We start from the raw sequence: 20,640 nt of genomic DNA on the forward strand, positions 1-20,640 counted from the left end.
AGCTGCAAAAGTCGCGGTTCCCAGCAATGCAGCCCAGCGAGGTGAGGCAAGGACTTACCTCCACCAAACTTGGACTGAAGAGTCACTGGACTGTGGGGGTCACTTGGACCGAGTTGCTGGATTTGAGGGACCTCGCTCGTCGTGCTGAGAGGAGACCCAAGGGACCGGTAATGCAGCTTTTTGGTGCCTGCGGTTGCAGGGGGAATATTCCGTCGACCCACGGGAGATTTCTTCGGAGCTTCTGGTGCAGAGAGGAGGCAGACTACCCCCACAGCATGCACAAGCAGGAAAACAGTCGAGAAGGCGGCAGGATCAGCGTTACAGAGTTGCAGTAGTCGTCTTTGCTACTATGTTGCAGGTTTGCAGGCTTCCAGCGCGGTCAGCAGTCGATTCCTTGGCAGAAGGTGAAGAGAGAGATGCAGAGGAACTCGGATGAGCTCTTGCATTCGTTATCTAAAGTTTCCCCAGAGACAGAGACCCTAAATAGCCAGAAAAGAGGGTTTGGCTACCTAGGAGAGAGGATAGGCTAGCAACACCTGAAGGAGCCTATCACAAGGAGTCTCTGACGTCACCTGGTGGCACTGGCCACTCAGAGCAGTCCAGTGTGCCAGCAGCACCTCTGTTTCCAAGATGGCAGAGGTCTGGAGCACACTGGAGGAGCTCTGGACACCTCCCAGGGGAGGTGCAGGTCAGGGGAGTGGTCACTCCCCTTTCCTTTGTCCAGTTTCGCGCCAGAGCAGGGCTAAGGGGTCCCCTGAACCGGTGTAGACTGGCTTATGCAGAATTGGGCACATCTGTGCCCAACAAAGCATTTCCAGAGGCTGGGGTAGGCTACTCCTCCCCTGCCTTCACACCATTTTCCAAAGGGAGAGGGTGTAACACCCTCTCTCAGAGGAAGTCCTTTGTTCTGCCATCCTGGGCCAGGCCTGGCTGGACCCCAGGAGGGCAGATGCCTGTCTGAGGGGTTGACAGCAGCAGCAGCTGCAGTGAAACCCCAGGAAGGGCAGTTTGGCAGTACCAGGGTCCGTGCTACAAACCACTGGGATCATGGGATTGTGCCAACTATGCCAGGATGGTATAGAGGGGGCAATTCCATGATCATAGACATGTTACATGGCCATATTCGGAGTTACCATTGTGAAGCTACATATAGGTAGTGACCTATATGTAGTGCACGCGTGTAATGGTGTCCCCGAACTCACAAAGTTCAGGGAATTGGCTCTGAACCATGTGGGGGCACCTTGGCTAGTGCCAGGGTGCCCACACACTAAGTAACTTTGCACCTAACCTTTACCAGGTAAAGGTTAGACATATAAGTGACTTATAAGTTACTTAAGTGCAGTGTAAAATGGCTGTGAAATAACGTGGACGTTATTTCACTCAGGCTGCAGTGGCAGGCCTGTGTAAGAATTGTCAGAGCTCCCTATGGGTGGCAAAAGAAATGCTGCAGCCCATAGGGATCTCCTGGAACCCCAATACCCTGGGTACCTCAGTACCATATACTAGGGAATTATAATGGTGTTCCAGTAAGCCAATGTAAATTGGTAAAAATGGTCACTAGCCTGTTAGTGACAATTTGGAAAGAAATGAGAGAGCATAACCACTGAGGTTCTGGTTAGCAGAGCCTCAGTGAGAGAGTTAGGCACTACACAGGGAACACACACATATTGGCCACAACCTTATGAGCACTGGGGTCCTGACTAGCAGGGTCCCAGTGACACATAACAAACATACTGAAAACATAGGGTTTTCACTATGAGCACTGGGCCCTGGCTAGCAGGATCCCAGTGAGACAGTGAAAACACCCTGACATACACTCACAAACAGGCCAAAAGTGGGGGTAACAAGGCTAGAAAGAGGCTACTTTCTCACAAGAGAGGCTATACATACTTCTGATTGCCCCATACTGGCCGAAACACCATTGGTTTTCTCTACTAACCTTAACCAATGGGCAAATCTTTCACCTCACATTTAGCCAATCCCCACTGCAATTCACAGAAATGACTCTTTCTCACTTCCAGCGCCTCAAGCTGAGGTCTTGAAAGGTCAGGGGTAGAGGTTTGAGCTGCTTGACACAAGTCACTCTTGAGATTCAATCATCTATGATAAATTCAACCCTGACTTCGTATAAAAAACATTGGTCTACCTTTTCTGAGTGGTATGTCTCTAAATTAGAAGATCCTACCTCAGTTAACCCCTTTCAGGTTTAAGGTTTTCTGAAGGATGGCTTCCTTAAGGTGTTGGTCCCATCTACGTTAAATACTCAGTGGACAGAAATAAAAGTTTTTCAACAACTCTGAAGTGACCTCCCTAAAAGAGTTTTAAGTTATAAAAACACACCTTTACCATCATGGGATTTATCCACCGTTATAAATGGTTAACAGAGGGCTCCCTCCGACCCTTTACATGAAACAAGTTGGCTATTAGCAAAGACTCTTTTTTTGATAGCCATTACATCAGCTTGGAGGGTGGGCAAACTGGGTGCATTGACTAATGGTCACCCATACCTAAGTTTTTTCCTGATCAGGTTGTTTTATGATTGGATCCTAAATGTGTCCCTAAGGTATCGGTCAAGAAGTGGTATTTCCGTCCTTGCAGGATGATGCTACTTTTTCTAACCCTTCCACTTTGGATGTAAAATGAGCTTTGCTCGTATATTTGGAACGTGCAAAGCCTTTGGAGTCCTCAAATTCCCTCTTTGTCCCACATGGGTCAGTACCATAAGGTAGAAAGGGGTCAATGGCTACTTTGATTACATAGATTTACCAGGCGATTTCACAGCTGTACACCACTGAAGGCCAGTCTCTTCTGGGTAACGTCCAAGGTTGTTCAACAAGGATGGTGTTAACATCATGAGTTGAGGCGGACAAAGTGCAATTGATAGAGATTTGTAGGGTTGGCATCAGATCCTCACATTACACCTTCATTAAACACCATTGTCTTAATATTTCTTATTTTTTACATGACACGTTTGACGCTGTTCTGTCTTAAGTAATACAGTAATATGAGATAACCATATCATGCATCTTGAACTGTTGGTGCAATTGCCTAAACTTGTAAAATTCTCATTTATTTAGGACTGGGATGAGGAGGACTCCAGGAGGTGGTAATGAACCAATTATTTACCGGTAATCTTCATTACCCCAATTAGAAGGCCTCCTCATCCCAATCCACTTCCCTTCCACCCTCCAGTATTACACCTGCATATGTTAAAGCTTGGTAATATGAGAGGAGGAGAGTTGCGGGGGAAGGATCATGTATACTGTGTGTAACGGAAATATAAAACATAAACACACAACAGTCTCTATTGTAAAAATGATAGATATTTATACCTGTGTTTACAGCATGTAAATAAACTGTTGAGGAGGTGACGAGTCCAATTGCCTTAGGACTGAGATGAGGAGGACTCCTGATCAGGGTAATGACCGCGAGGTACTTGGTTCATTAACAGGTTTGCTTCATCCATCTGCACCTGCCGGGGTAGGAGGGTGTGGTATCTGAAAATAAACTTGTTGGGACAGCTGATTCTTGGGCGCTGGCTGGGAAGGGCAGGAGCTGCGCCTTTGCACTTCAGGCCTGAACACATTGTTACATCCACTCCCATTTACCCAATAGGAGGAAGAAGGTAAGATCGTGCGACTTATCCTAGTAGTCACCGAGTAAACAGCCTAAAGACCATCTAAAAGTAATATTAAACATATTATTCATTATGCTGATCTTGTTTTACTTGAATTGCTGTGAACATGTGCACAGTGACATTGTGAAATGTATAGATATATTTATAACAGTTATACAGCCCTGGAACAGACAGGGTTGTATATTCTCTGCAAAGTCGATGGTGCGGTTATCAGTCCGTACGACAACAACCTGACTTTGTTGTTACATTTATTTTCCTTTTTAGCGATTCCTGTTCCCCTTCCTTAGTTGGGGGTTCGGTGTTCTTTCTGATACTTAAACGCTACCAAGGTAAGACCGCATTTCAACATATCTTTAATAACATTTTTGCCATGTTTACAGGATGGTCTCATTTTGTGATGGGTCTGTCTTCTCTCAAACATAATTCTATTAAAATGGAGCAAAGCAGCTAGAAAAATGTTGAATGTATGTACAAATAACCCATTTTATTTAAACATTTCAAACCGCTCTTTCGTTCACATTGCCTCGATATTGGTGATAAGTATCTGCTCAGCCTTTCCGTAAAGATTGGATGGTCTAAAAGCAGAAATGCAAGCAGCGTATTTTATGTTACTCATTCAGGATGGCACTAAGGAAAACGTTTTTGGATTTGCAAACATTTGGTAAATTGCTCCGTTCCGTCCGAGGTTGACTCAGTGAGCGTCCTTGTGTTGCGTATTTAACTTAGTTCAGTTTATGAGATGCACTGTGTACAAATTGCCCATATTGTTATTACTTATGCCTCCGTCTGTTTTGGATCCTGCCCATGGTTCTTGAACTTCCACCGCCCACAGGTAATGTCCACCTTCTTCTGTACGATAACAGTATGTTACCCTCGCTTTACTATTCACTGAAGGCTCTTATGTACACAGGATACATATAAAATTGATTGTAATAACTAAGCATGTGCAGAATCCTTTGGTCAGTTGAAGCTTGGAGCTTTAGTCCCTCTTTCATTCACCTGAGTTGGGGATGACACATAGTGAGTGGGGGGGAGCATCAGTGATGTGACAGCTCTGACTGATGATGGTGATGGTGTCCTTGGGTCGAAATTTCCAAGGACACTGCACTCGGTGATGCCTTCTACAGTATTAACCGCATTCATGTACATTCCAAAAATGCTGCACTGCCACTCACCTGCTAGTTTTCTTGCCTTCTCTGCAGAAACCAGACTTACAATCCTCAGGAGACGGGAGAAAAGGATGATGTGCTCGTGGGCAAGAGTTAGCCGATTCCTCCGGGTGCTGGTGTGCCGCGCTCCATTGTGTGTCGCCATGCAGATGAGCAGAACATCAGCTACACAGAGGGATGGACCCCACAAGGACAAAGTAGCAATAGTCACTGGATCCAGTCAAGGGTGAGAGAAATAAACCTAAATTTAAAAAGTCCTTCTGCAAGAGACATAAGGCCAGATGTACGAAGAATCTAATTTGTGATTTCCTAATTGCGAATCTTTGTGATTCAAAATTAGGATTTCGCAAACTGCGATGTACTAATGTGCCTCAGGCACATTTAGCGATTTGCAGTGGGTCACAAATGGACCTGCCTCATCAATATTCATGAGTCACGTCGCAATTTGCAACCCATTGTGAATGGCTACAATCACAGAGATGATGGTCTGCTGGGGTTAGCAGACCACCCTGTCTGTGACTGCTTTTTCAACAAAGCAGTTGTTTTTGTAATGCAGCTCATTTCCTTAAAGGAAAACACAATGCATTACAAAAATAAAAATGAAAAGTTTTCTTTTCATTTTTTAAGACTACGCAGTGGTCCGTGGGATCACTGCCTTCTGTTAAAAAAAGTTTGCAACCCCATTTGCAAAGGGGAAGTGGTCCCTTGCGTATGGCTCACCATCAACTTGAAGTTGGTGGTAACTGTGAATGTTTTGCAACCGCATTCCCAGTCACAAAACATTCCTACATTACAGTGTGACTCACTATTAGGAAGGGATGCCCTTGGCATGCCCCTTCCTAATACCGAATCACTACCCATTTTTGATTCGGTTATAGATTACCGAACAGCAAAGTAGGGTTTTGTGCTTTCAAAAATGCTTTTTTCTGGTCACTGACTGATTCTGGGAATTGGGCTGTTTGAGAAAAGAATAAAGCTTCGTACATCTGGCCCCATAGGCTCTGTGTTTTCGAGGATGCGTCTTTGTTTTTTTTTCAGACACTAAAATTGTTTAAGTTTTAGAGAATGTGACTCTTATGCCTAAATAATGACCATACAGGTGCAGAAGTTTTCTAAATAATATTGTGAGTAGAGCAAAAGATGTACACCCACCCCAGGTGAAACTGCAGGGGGAGCACTATTGGTGCTGATGTCATATAGGTGCAGTGTATGAATTGCCATGTTCTTGAATGTCATGGTGTGACTCCTAACTCAGTACTGGGATAGGCATGACAGAAAATTAAAATTGGTGAGCTGAATCAAGCATGACAGGTTTGCTCATTAGTGCATAAAAAGCTCCATAAATATGACTGGACTGAGCTACAAAATATCTCACCTTACAGCCTCCAACAATGGCCTTGCAAGTTGAAATATCTAAGCAACCTCCCTCCCATTGATCTTAAAAAAACCTCTCCATTTAAGTCTAATGGATGCAACTCCTATCCCTTTTCTAAACACTGTCCTTTTGTATGTCCTTTTTACATAGAGAAATTATATAATAAGCAATACATATTATATCACGTGTAAAATGTACTCATTTTAGGAATATGTAAATAATCTGGACATTCCTTCAAAAATAATCTGATGTATTAGAAAATTAAAATTGTGGACAGCATAGATTATCAAAAATATATAAAATTAAGCTTCATATTGTGAAGAAATCTTACACACTGCGCTCAAGAATCCGTAATCTTGATAATAAGAGCCTGATGCTCCACCTACCTGTTCTAAGATGCTTCCAAAGCAACCATTTGCTATTTGTTTGATAGCATTAAAAGTATGGGTGGAACATGTAATACAAGCTTTAACTGTTAGTCTACATTGTATACACAAGAAGCATTACAAAGTTTCAGTGACACAACATTGATGGCAGAGTGAAGATCTGCATGTGAAGGTGCAGGATAGCCTAACCCTGAGTTCAGGAGATGAGGCCTCTGCCTAGCCTGCTGTGAGAGGAGGCCTCTTTTTGCATGGTTAGCCCCCACCTTTTGCCTGATGTTGATGTGTTCTAAAAGTTGGTAGTACCCAGGTCCCCCCTGCTAAACAGGTTCCCTTTGCCAGAGCTCTTTCTCCAAATCCGTTGTGATGCTTGGCACAACTGGATACGCTCTCCAATACCTCTGTAAGTCCCTAGTACATGGGTACCCCAGTACCCAGGTCAGGAGATATTAAGAGTAGATCCCTGAGGACAGCAGCACTGATTGTGCCACCCCCAGGGGTCTTGCACCCAAATGCACCCAAATGCACCCAGCACTTCCATTGCAGGCTGAGTGTACTAGGGCAAACCTAAAAAGACAAACTCAACATGGCACCCTCTCTGTGTGCTCTGTCCACCCTACACTGCATATAGTATGGATAAGACACCCCTCTGGCAGGCCTTCCAGCCAAGGGGCAGGGTGTACCATACTGTATGTGATGACATAGCTGCATCAATCAATCAATCAGGAATTTGTAAAGCGCACTACTTACCCGTGAGGGACTCAAGGTGCTGGGGAGGGGGGAGAAGGGGAGAAGGTGCTGCTACTGCTCGAACAGCCAGGTCTTGAGAAGTTTCCTGAAGGTAAGGAGGTCTTTGGTCTGGCACAGGTGGGTGGGAAGAGTGTTCCACGTTTTGGCGGCGAGGTGTGATAATGATATACCACCGGTTGTAGTTCTGCGAATGCATGGGACGGTTGCGAGGGCGAGGTCGGCAGAGCAGAGATGCTGGGTGGCGGTGTAGAAGGAGAGTCGTCTGTTGGGGTATTCTGGTCTGGTGTTGTGCAGTGCTTTGTGAAAGTGGATGAGGAGTGTGAAGGTGATTCTCTTGTTGACTAGGAGCCAGTGCAGGTTTTTCAAGTGGTCTGTGATGTGGCAGTGGTGGGGGATGTCCAGGATGAGGCATGCAGAGGCGTTCTGGACACGTTGCAGCCTCTTCTGGAGTTTGGCCGTGGTTCCTGCATAGAAGGCATTGCCATAGTCCAGCTTGCTGCTTACGAGGGCTTGGATGACTAATCTGGTTTCAGTGGGTATCCATTTGTAGATCTTTCGGAGCATGCAAGGGTGTTGAAGCAGGAGGAGGAGAAGGCGTTGACTTGCTGGGTCATGGATAGTGAGGGGTCAAAGATGAATCCTAGGTTGTATGCGTGGCCGGTGGGAGTCAGAGCGGTTCTGAGAGTGGCAGGCCACCAGGAGTCATCCCATGCGGAGGGGTGGAGCCAAAGATGAGGACTTCCATCTTGTCGGAATTGAGTTTGAGACAGCTGCTTTTCATCCATTCGGCGATGGCCTTCATTCCTTCGCGGAGGTTGGTCTTGGCGGAGTCCTTGGCGAGGGAAAAGATCAGCTGGGTGTCGTTGGCATATGAGATGATGTTGAGGTTGTGGGATCGGGTGCTGTTAGTGAGTGGGGCCATGTAGACGTTGAAGAGAGTCGGGCTGAGGGACGAACCCTGGGGTACGCCGCAGATGATTTCTGTGGCCTCCGAGCGGAATGGGGGGAGACGGACTCTCTGGGTTCTGCAGCTGAGAAAGTAGGTGACCCAGTCCAGGGCTCTGTCGCATATTCCAGCATTGTTAAGGTGTCAGCGAAGGGTGTGGTGGCAGACGGCGTCGAACACAGTCAAGAGGTACAGGAGGATGAGGGCTGCAGTTTCGCCACTGTCCAGTATGGTTCTGATCTCGTCGGTGGCGGCGATGAGGGCGGTTTCGGTGCTGTGGTTGCTGCGGAATCCGGATAGGTAAGGGTCCAGGGTGCGGTTCTCCTCAAGTAAGCGGGTTAGTTGTCTGTTGACAGCCTTCTCAATGACTTTTGCTGGGAAGGGGAGCAGGGATATAGGCCAGAAGTTCTTGAGGTCCTTTGGGTACGCCTTGTTTTTTTTTTAGCAGGGCGTTGATCACGGCATGTTTCCAGCTCTCAGGGAAGGTGGCGGACTCGAAGGAGCTGTTGATGATCATCCGTAGTTGGGGTGCGATGACGGTGCTTGCTTTGCTGAGGATGTGGTGAGGGCAGGGGTCAGATGGAGAGCAGGAGTTGGGCAATATGCCCCCACTGTGTCCTTGCCAAACCTAGGACATAGTGAGTGAACAGAGCAGCCATTATAAATGCATGTACTGGACATCGGTCAAACATGAGTTTCCCAGTTACATGATAGCTACTCTGCACCCTAGGTTGTTTGGTATCAAATTCAGAATGATAAATCCAAACTGGTGCCAGTACTGGATTTATCCCTAAATGTACCTAAGGGTCAGTTTAGAGGTGCCCCCTGCAAAAGCTAACCCTAACTGGCAGAGTTGCTGACTGGTTTCATCCAGCCTGCCACTCCAGACAGCCAATCTACAAACCTGAGGGAGAACCATGGCTCTCTGGTTTGTAAGACAATGCCCTTCCTGGGTGGAGGAGCTAACACCCCCTCCCTCAGGAATGTGCAACACCATGGGGGTGAGCTTCATTGGGCTTCAGCCCCTGAAACTCGAGCTCCCCAGGCCTGCTGCTAGCATCAGAGGGCTTCCCCCCTTGCAAGCCCCCACTTTGGGTGGGAAACCAGACAAAGGGTAGGAGGAGTGGCCTCACTGAGCATGCACCACCACTCAGGGCTGCAATGCGAAGTGGACCCTCTGATTCAGTTTTCTCCATCTTGGAATGGAGGACAACAGCCAATGAGGTTTAAGGTAGTGACCCTTCCCACAGGAAGTGCTCACTATAGTGGGTGTAGCCACCCAAGGGTAAGTGTCCCATTGGACACTACCAGATTCCACCTAAAACGCCCATTAAATTCAGTATTTGGTGGGCTCCCCTGGACCAAGATTTTAGATTTGAAAAGGATCCCAAGAAGAAAAGAAGACCAGCACCAAAGAACCCACCAGGACGAGAACAGAGGACTTGCTGCACCAGAAGAGTCACCAAGACCCCTGCTTAGTGCACCAGAGTCCCGACAATTGCGACTGCGGAGGAGCTGAACACTGGACTGAACCCAAGAAACCCAGGGGACCTCTAGCCGTCAAGGACCACCCCATATCTCCCTCCTGAGTAGAGGCACCACTCAAGAAAAGCAAGAAACCTGCAAAGGACCAACAAACCAGTGAGGGTCACTTCACTGAATCATCGATATCTCTGCGACCAGAAGTCACAGGTGGGCCCAGTGACACACCGACAACCGCCCAGAAGTGCAGCACAACTGGGCCAAGTTTGGTGCCACTGCGCCCTCTAGTAACCGAGATACAGCAATACCCTGGGTACTGGTCAGCTGAAATTGGACCAGGAGAAAAATAACTCCCCCAGATCTGAAAAAGGATCAGAAGGAAGGCCCAGTCAAGGTACTTCAGGAACACCCTGGACCTCCAACCAGAGTACCCCTGTTGTCCTGCAAGTTGCCCACAAAGAGACCCACCTCCAGCTCCAGTGGACTCAGTTGCGCACCGCATCCAAGACCTCCAAAATGCCTTGCACCTGCTCTCCCTGGGCCTTGCATCGTGGGATATGATGTGTGCCCCGGATTCCCAACCCCTTGCAACCTCATCAGCCCAATGGGACCCCCAGGCACCACCTTTAAATCTGCAAACCAGCTCCTTCTCCAAGTGGCCCCTCTAGGTGGCCCAGTGCCTGTGCCAAGAACCTCTCCAACGATGCTCCAGCGGAACCGGGAACTGCCCGAGACTCTCCAGCTGGCACAGTGTGCCCACTAACTGCTGCAACCACCCTGTAAGAGAAGAGACTGGTAACGCAACTGTGCGATTTGTAATGCATTTTTTAAAAGTGACTGCCTATTGATTCCTATGGTGTGTAATTACGCACAGAAAGACTAACTTTGCTAAAATGTTAAAAAGTCATAACTTGAAAAGTACTTAAAGTATGTTAAAGATTTTGGTCTTAAAAATTATATAAAAGTCTGAAGTATTTTTATAAATTCTGGTCTCGAGTTATTCATTGAGTGTGTGTGGTGCATGATTAGATTTGTCAGTACAACAAATACTTAGCACATCTCCTGTATTTGCCTTACTGCTCGACCAGCTACCTTAAAAATTAGAGCATTATGTGGTTTGATTTTTACCTCTGGAAACAAACTTGTGGTTGCCTGAACCCTCTGCATAGTGTGCTTGGTTTTTCACACTGCATAGAGGGCCAGCCTCCAACACCTGCATCCTCTAGAGGTGTCATATTGGGGTAATACATGTTGTGTCATTCCAAATGACCTAGTTGATTGTGTGTCTTTCTAGTGCCTTGTTTGTGGATCTACTGCTCTTTATCTGGGGTGCATTGTTTCTGAGATAGGTTCTGATGGAAGCATACCCCTTTCTTCTTGTTTCCTTTTCTCATTGTGTTTGGAACAGATCTGTCCCTAAATTACGTTTTTTGTTTATTATTGGGTGCACCATCACTCTCTTGTTGTGTCTGATGTTTCTCAGATGAATGTCACTTGATTGTGAAAGTCCGTCTTAATCCCTGTCTTCTACACCCATGTCTTAATGTCCCCTTGCATATCCTGACAAAGCTGTCTCTGAGGTTCTTTATGTGCACCCAGGGTTATCTCTGAGGTTGTAATTTATCAAGGGCCTAACATTCTGTGACCTGCTAAACCCTAGCAACTCTTGTCATTATGGTTCTATATCCCAGGCTGTATAGTGGAGAGAAATGAATGTAGATGAATGTAGACTGACAAATCATACAGGCAGACAGAAATAAAACAGGCTTGGACAAGGCATATTTCTGATGTATCTCACTAAGGTGGGGATAATGCTGCTGTCTGCAACCAATAAAAGTTAGTTTTAGCAGTTAGGGGATATATTTGCTGTCTTCAATTAGAGAGATATCAGCCAGTAGAGCAAAAGACTGATCTGCTAAAAATGTGCCTGGAGCAAGTGACAACTAGCTGTGCTGACTACCGCAAATGAGGGGGCCATCTACTGTATTACAGTTAGATGATAGCTCTTCTGTGTGTGATAAGCAATCAGCAAGCAGAGCATGGGATGGATTTTGCCAAACATGAGAGCTAACTTTTCTGCTGGCTGTGCATGGAAGTGAGAGCTGGGCTCTTTGTACAGAGCGTGGAATAACTCTACTGTCCGAGCCAGGAAGACATGTGCTTTATTCTACTTGTCTCTGGGCGGGTGACAGTCTATTCTGTGCTCTGGTGCTCAGGTGTTTCCAAAACATTTCCCCAGGGGATTTCAAGGATAGATGGGCCTTGCTGCTCCCTTTCATTACTTGATATTTGTACATGGCGGCACTGAGAGGCCTTCTTGCTCCCTTTAACCCATAAATACATCTACCTGCACAGCCCAGAGTTGTCAAGTGATTTGAACATATGGGGATAAGTCATTAAACACTCCAAAGAGTTTGAGCTTGTGCTCGGAGAGGGACACCGGGGTTTCGGGTCTAGGCTAACAGTGGGATTTTTAGAGACAGGCCTTCAGAGGTGGAGTCTGGCATGAAGGAGTGTGGCTGCATCTCAGTAGAGTGCCTACAGGCCCCATGCTGAAAATATCTGATAAGGAGGCATTGAAAGAACTTAAATTATCTGATCTGGTAATGGGATTTACCAATGACAACTTTGAAGAGTTATGAGGCAGCAGATAAATGTGAAAGGGCATTCAAAATTGCAACCATCGAGGTGGAGGACAAGGCCACTTCTGATCATGGCTGACACTCCCTCAACCTCCAAGACGGAGAGAGCCCCTCCCACATATCACCACAGTGATTGCACTTCTGAATTAAGGAACACCTTGCAGAGAGCTAAGAAGAGGGGCCGATTATTAGATAATAGGAATCATTGGTGGGAGCATGCCACAAGATAAGGAGCCAGCAGAGTATCAGGGACTGTAGAATGGGTATGACAGTGGGAAGAATACCTCCCTGGGATACCAACACCAGGGAACAGCTTGACATACATTGAAATTGAAAGTGGACCTAACTTTTTCCTAATTTGACCTCCATATCTGATAAGGTAAAGAATGTACCATCTAAATGAGGCTGTGTGAACACTGGCATTAACAGTTTTGGAGTGCTGTAGAGGAATAGCAGAGAATGACCCAGGATCTAGAACAACATTCCCATATCATCAGATACTACTTTAGTTTAGAAAAGAGTTGAAGTTTCACCTCTTTAAAGAACACTATATTACAGTGCATTGTGTTTACAAGCCTACAGGTTTGTTGACTTTATGATTGTCTTGTATCTGTACGACACACTACTCCATTTTGGTTAGAAATACAACACACACACAGTTGTATAACAGAACCACGAGTGCAATTACCACAATTGCCTTTACAACATGGTAATTACAACGCATCCGTCATTACAACAAATGCACCTACTATGAAAGTTTTTTACCGCAAAAATGCCTTTACCACACATGTCTTTACCACAATCATTTCGTGGTAAAGGCATGGTTGGTAAAGACATATGCGTGGTAGAAAATAAAATGGAAAGTATGTTCCATATATACACACATATTTATATATATATACATATATATATATATATATATATATATATATATATATATATGTTTGTGTATATATTTAAACATATATATAGTATATATTTTATGTACATATTTGTGGAAATGTTTAAATATATATTACATATATATTACATATATTTGTGTGTGTGTATATATATATATATATATATATATATATATATATATATATATATATGTATATATATATACAAACACACACGTTGCCAACCACAAACCATATCCACCCTAATCCCATAAAATATCCTTACCACCCTAAAACCCATCCTAAAACCTAAAAATGCCTTACCACCCCAAAACCCATACTCACCATAAAACCTAAAAATGCCCTTACCACCACAAAACCAATATCCAAAATAAACCCTAAAAGTACCCTTACCACCCGAAATTCATACCCACCCTAAAACCTAAAAATGCCCTTACCACCCTAAAAACCCATACCTATTCTGAAACCTAAAAAAAGTTCTTTCCACCCCAAAACCTATACCCACCCTAAAACCTAAAAATGCCCTTACCACCCCAAAACCCATACCCAATCTAAAACCTAAAAATGCCTGTACCACCCCAAAACCTAAACCCATCCTAAAACAAAAAAATTTCCTTACCACCCTAAATCCCATACCCATCCTAAAACCTAAAAATGTCCTTACCACCCCAAAACCCATACCCACCCTAAAACCTTAAAATACCCTTACCACCCTAAATCTCATACCCACCCTAAAATCTAAAAATACCCTTACCACCCGAAAACTCATACCCACCCTAAAATCTAAAAATGCCCTTACCACCCGAAAACTCATACCCACCCGAAAACCTAAAAATGCCCTTATCACCCCAAAACCCAGACTCCCCTGAAAACTAATCTTAACCACTTACCACTTACCTGTACTTACCTGTACTTACCTGCAAAACCTTTATCATGCATACACATTTACCATTCATGCCTACAAAATAAAAAATATAATGCTTACCTTTAAAACCTTTACTATGCACATACATTTACCATTAAGGCCTTGAGAACGAAATTCGTTGTAAAGGCATGCATGGTAAAGGAATATTCGTAGTAAAGGCATGTGTGGTAAAGGCATCATTGTAAATGCATTTCATGGTAAATGCATCATTGTAAACAATGTTTCCCCACACACACATACATAGATATATGCAAACAGGAGGGACAAGAACAAATATGCATTGGAATGAGTGACCAGTTTCTCGGCAATCTCGTCACACAGGGCATACTTACTTGATAATAAAACTGAGCATCTTCAGTGAACTCATTAATTAAAAAGACATTCATTCAAATATTGGCCCATACAGAACCTATCAAGGACTTGGTTCACATGACGACCTAAATGCGGATACAAAAGCACATAAAGCCTTACAAAACAACTTTGTTTTACTGACTTTCACCCACAGTCTGAAGCCTGTCAATGTCTATGTCAAAATCTGTAAAACAGGTACTCTTCTTACTCTTCTCTGAGACCCTGGTTCAGAGAACCCCAAATTTAGGTAATGTAACTAGGAAATGGCAGGCCTTGCACCAATACCTCGCTCAGCACTAGATACCTTAATGAAGAAGCTGGCAGATATCAAATTGTCCTTAAGGTCAGTGGACAGTGACCAAAAAGGCCTTAGAAGTCCAATCATTGAGAATGGACATTGCTTTTCAAAGATGACTATAATATATGGAGTCAAGAGTTAAAGAAGTCAAGAAGAGTCTAGATTATCTGCTAGAATGGGGCTCAGAACAATGCAGCTAAGACCTGGGTGATAGGAGAAGTTTGTTTCTGGAAGAAATGGCGTTTTTGGCTGGCAGTCAGCTTACCCCCCCTGTCCAAACAAGGACCCTCACTCTAGTCAGGGTAAGGAGAATCACCCTCAGTTAACCCCGCTCACCCCATTGGTAGCTTGACACGAGCAGGCAGGCTTAAGCAATGTGTGAAGTATTTATACTAACACACAAAGTAACTCAGTGAAAACACTACAAAATGACACAACACAGGTTTAGACAAATAGGTAATAATTATCTAAACAAAACAAGACCAAAACATACACAAGTAAAGTTATGAATTTTTAAAGAATAAGAGTCTTAAATCCTTTAGAAAACAGTGAGAACACTGTTAGCATGAAAAAAGTACCTGGGTTCCGTCAAAATAACACAGCACAGGTGAGTGTGCGTCGAAAAAGGCCAGCGATGTGTCAATTTCTCACTTGCAAGCGAGACCGCGTTGTGCCTCCTCCGATCGGGTCGGCCTGTGTCATTTTTCCTCCCCGCGAGAGAGCGATGCGTCGATCCGGACAGGCACCTCTGGTCCGGGTAGGCTTTGGGTTGATTTTCAGCGCCCAGCAATGTTGCGTCAAAATTCGGTCGCATGGTGTCAAGAAACTACGCTGCATTTCGCTCGCGTCATTAACAGCAGCCGCTGCAGGTGTTGCGTGTCATTTTACCAGCTACGTTGCATCGATCTCACAGCCGCAATGCAGGTGGAGCATCGATTTGCAGCAGCGAAGAGTGTGGTGCGTCAAAAGTTTCCCTGCACGGCAGTCTTTGCGTGGATTTCTGTCCTTTACCACCAGCTGCACCTTTCAAGGGCCCAGAGAAAGGATAGGGCACCACTTGGCAGGCAGGACTCAGCAGAAAGCCCATGTGCTGGCAGAGAGAAATCTTTGCTGTCCCTGAGACTTCAACAACAGGAGGCAAGCTCAGTGTCAAACCCTTAGAGATTCTTCACCAGTGGGAAGTCACACAAAAGTCAGTCTTTGTCCTCTCTCAGGTAGTAGCAGCTACTGCAGGCCAACCCAGCAAATGGGCAGTACTCCTCCTTCAGCTTCTCCAGCTCTTCTCCTGGGCAGAGGTTCCTCTTGGTTTCAGAAGTAATCTGATTTTCAGGGGTTTTGGGTCCTCTTCTTATACCCCTTTCGGCCTTTGAAGTAGGCCTACTTCAAAGAGAAGCCTCTGTTGTTTTCAAGATCCTGCCATGCCTAGGTCAGGCCCCAGACACACATCAGGGAGTTGGAAATTGCATTGTGTGAGGACAAGCACAGCCCTTTCAGGGGTAAGTGACCACTCCTCCCCTCCACTCAGCACAGATGGCCAACCAGGATATGCAGTCTACACCCCAGCTCCCTTTGTGTCACTGTCTAGAGGAGAGGTGCAAACAGCCCAACTGTCAAACTGACCCAGACAGGGAATCCACAAACAAGCAGAGTCACAGAATGGTTTAAGCAAAAAAATGCCTACTTTTTAAAAGTGGAATTTTCAAACACACAATCTAAAAACCAACTTCACTAAAAGATGTATTTTTAAATTGAGTTCAGAGACCCCAAACTCCACATGTCTATCTGCTCCCAAAGGAAATCTGCGTTTTAAGAATATTTAAAGGCAGCCCCCATGTTAACCTATGAAAACCGAATTTGGCAGTATTTCACTGTCAGGAAATATAAAACACATTAGTATATGTCCTACCTTAAACATACACTGCATCCTGCCCAGAGGGCTACGTAGGGCCTACCTTAGAGGTGTCTTGCATGTAAGAAAAGGGAAGGTTTAGGCCTGGCAAGAGGGTACACTTGCCAAGTCGAATTGGCAGTTTAAAACGGCACTCACAGACACTGCAGTGAAAGGTCTGAGCCATGTTTACAGGGCTACTAAGGTGGGTGGCACAACCAGTGCTACATGCCCACTAGTAGCATTTGATTTACAGGCCTTGGGCACTTCCAGTGCAGTTTACTAGGGACTCACTAGTAAATCAAATATGCCAATCATGGATAAGCCAAAGTACACATATACTTTATACAGGGAACACTTACACTTTAGCACTGGCCAGCAGTGATAAAGTGTCCAGAGCAAACAAAACAGCAAAAACAGAGTCCAGCACACAGAAACAACCTGAGAAGTAGAGGCAAAACGTTAGGGGGGACCATGCCAATGATGCTAAGTCTAACAGTTTCTTAGTAACTTTCTCCCAAAGTTCTTAAATGTAACCTTAGATCTTCCACTTGAATTTCAGAGGACTATGAAATTACAATAAATTGCCCAAAGTTGGACAGGTACTACTCTTTTAGTCTACTGCCTCTGTCAACAACAAACACATCAAGTCATCCCAGCAGTGAAAAAGCATTTAGCAATTCAACAACTAGCAAGTATATATCTTGGTGGTCTTCCATTTAACACCAATGCTAAAAGGTAGAGATTTTTGCCACTCGGCTAATGACTACGCATGTGGGATATCCGTTATAGATTACTGAATCCATCAATAATGTTGGTTATCAATGATGGGAGAACGAGAAAATACAATGATCATGAGGATTTAGAGAATGTTTCTGTTAGCAATACGACTCCAGTAATGAAACTGTCTGAGTCAGCCACTTCACTGGAATCACCAACAGTAGTAAAATGATACATAATTAAACTCAATGTCCAGGTATGGGAAATCCAGGCCTGAAAGGGTGATACAAACATGGGTGAGCAAAAAAAGAACAAATTACAGAGGACAATGTACACCTAGGGATACATCTGGAGCATTCCTCAAAATAATAGGGGCCAGGTCTACTAAGGATGGATTCAGTGAAAGGGGTTGAAAATTGCAATACAACATTTACCAAATCCATTGTGTTTTTGCCAACTGACCTCTGTATAATAGGTTGGTTCATAAAAAAACAATTCATGGTATGTCGCAATTCAACGTACCTCATTCATACAATGAGATATAGGTCGTAAATTAAGACCCACTATGAAACACAGCCATCAAAGAGATGGTGGCCTGCTGTAGACAGCAGACCACCAAGTCTGTCTTTGCTTTAAAATAAAGCTTTTTTCATCCTTGAACAAAAATGGAAGGCTTTTTTTCAGAAAAAATGAAACTTTTTTATGCAACATTTTAAAGGGTAGACAGTGGTCCATGGGATCACTGACTACTCAACTACTAAAAATATTTTTTTAACATTTACAAAATGTCGTAGGAGTCTCTTTATCAAAACAAGACTGCTGGATTCGGGCGGTAGCACCACAGCTTGTGGGTGACTGAGTCAACCCCACTCCGTCACATCACCCCACACGTCCTCACACATTTCACTCGCACCACATCCATGGCACCCCAAACACACCCCAAGTTTTCTGAGAAGGTGCTAAGGGTCATGGTGGAGGAAATCATCCAGGTAGAGCCACAGCTATTCAGATCACAGGTGCAGCAGACCTCCATTGCTAGGAAGATAGAGCTATGGCGGAGAATCGTGGACAGGGTCAATGCCGTGGAACAGCACCCAAGAACCAGGGATGACAACAGGAAGAAGTGGAACCACCTACGGGGGAAGGTGCGTTCCGTGGTTGCAAGAAGAGGACTGGCAGTGGACCCCCACCTCCTCCCCCACAACTAACAACATGGGAGGAGCAGGTCTTGACCATCATGCATCCTGAGGGCCTCGGAGGAGTCAGTGGAGGAATGGACACTGGTAAGTCTAATCTTAACTATCATATCCCCCACCCTACGTGCATGCTATCACACCTCCCCACCCTCGCCCCATCCCCTATCACTTCAACTCCTCACTAGTGTACTAATAACACAAACCACACATCCCAACGCCAAGCCCTGCATGACACAACAAAGCATGGACACCCATCACTAAAGCATGCCCACTGTAACGTACCCCTAACAACCTCTAACCATCATCACACAAGCCCCCACACAGGAATGCTAGCACTGGGCTACACGCTCACCCACCCATTGCACACCATGACACACACAGATGCAATAATCATGCTTTCATACCCCAGCAGGACCACTACCTAACGTCACCAGACAGGAGGGTCCAGACATCTCTACCCCACCCACAGAAGAGGCCCACAGTGATGACAGCAGCTCTGGCCAACTGGATCCAGATGACCAGCCCGGACCATCGTGGGCCTCGGGACAGTCGGTTCCCCTCGCACAGGCACAGCCCAACACTGACCTTCCACCCTCTGGAAACACCAGTACAGTACCCACCCAGCGGGCCCATACCTCCGTACCCAGGACACGTCAATCAGCTGTGTGTCCACCACTACAGGGAACCCAGGATAACCCACCACCCCAACAACAACAGGGACCTGGGGGCAGTGAGAGTGGGCACACGGTCCAGGGGACGGAGGCACAGGAACACAGGGGAACTGGGAGGGCTTCTGTGCGACAGGGGACGGACAGGCCAAGGGAACCCACTCTCCACGAGGCCCTCTCCTCCATCATGGGGGCATACTACCACTCCCAGGAGACGATGGCAACGATCCTGGCCAAGTTTCAGGAGACCCAGCGCCTGCAGGAGGAACAGTATTTGGGCTTCAGGAAGGAACTCAGAACCATCAGCTCCGCCCTGGGCACCATCGTAGCTGTGCTGAAGGACATACAGAACACCATGAGGGACACTGTGGCACTCCAAGGGGCCCCTGACACTAGCATGGACGATGAACTGCCCACCACCTCTGCCGGCGCTAGTGGACAGGACGCCCCGCCACAGGACCACCACACCAGCACCCCACCCCCTGCAGACGGACAACCACCCCACAAGCGGTCCCTGAGATCCAGGAACAGGACAGAGCACGATGGCAAGATCCCCGCCAAGAAATAAGACCACCCTGATTGTCATCCCACTGTCCCACTTTGTCACCCTGTCCATATTGGAACTGCCCCAGCTCCACTTCCTATGCCCATATGGGCAGTGCACCTGTGAGACTAATAGACTGGACTCTGCCATGGACATTCCTCCACCATCACCCATCACCATTTTACCAACCCCCTCCAATATTTAGCACTGCAATAAACACCCTTGAACCACAAAACAATCTGGAGTCAGTCTGTGATATTGAAAATGTGTATTAGCTATAACAATGACAAAATCAGTTCTCAATAGTAATGTCAACATACCTATGTCACACATCACAAGTCCATGAAGGATGCAACCAGATGACACACGTTGGTAACCACACCTGTGAAACCGTAATGGAAATGTACAGCTCAGTTACCAAATACTGCTTGAAATATGCAGACAGGATAGAGGTAGAAGTGTGAAAGTAAATGTATTAGTAAAGAAAGTGTTCTCACCTGTGTGTCACTGGAAATATTGCTGTATGACAGAGTCCCTGTTGTCAATGTCTTCTTCCTCCTCATCACTGTCCACAGGCTCCACAGCTGCCACAACACCGTCATCTGGACCATCCTCCTGCAGAAAAGACCCTGGTGCTGCAAAGCCAGATTGTGAAGCATGCAGCAGGCGATGATGATCTGGCATACCTTCCTTGGTGAGTAGAATAGGGAACCACCTGTCATATGGAGGCACCTGAACCTGGCCTTCAGGAGGCCGAAGGTGCG

General features: G+C 45.7%; 1 protein-coding gene across 2 annotated transcripts in view; it reads left to right on the plus strand.

Annotated features, from left to right (window-relative positions):
* Window positions 1-3,607: 3,607 nt before the first annotated feature.
* LOC138299704 (dehydrogenase/reductase SDR family member 4-like) overlaps window positions 3,608-20,640 on the plus strand; it is a 207,791-nt gene continuing 190,758 nt past the window's right edge. Inside the window, exons 1-3 of one of the 2 annotated variants that reach the window (XM_069238201.1) lie at window positions 3,608-3,625; window positions 3,902-3,966; window positions 4,840-5,032. In XM_069238201.1, coding sequence (XP_069094302.1) covers window positions 4,878-5,032 — 155 coding nt within the window. In that variant the 5' untranslated portion in view covers window positions 3,608-3,625; window positions 3,902-3,966; window positions 4,840-4,877. Of the gene's footprint in view, window positions 3,626-3,807; window positions 3,967-4,839; window positions 5,033-20,640 lie in introns of those variants that run through there. The other variant, XM_069238202.1, reaches the window with a different exon arrangement.

The sequence above is a fragment of the Pleurodeles waltl genome, chromosome 6 (genome assembly GCF_031143425.1).
Source record: "Pleurodeles waltl isolate 20211129_DDA chromosome 6, aPleWal1.hap1.20221129, whole genome shotgun sequence".
In the NCBI taxonomy this organism is placed as follows: domain Eukaryota; kingdom Metazoa; phylum Chordata; class Amphibia; order Caudata; family Salamandridae; genus Pleurodeles; species Pleurodeles waltl.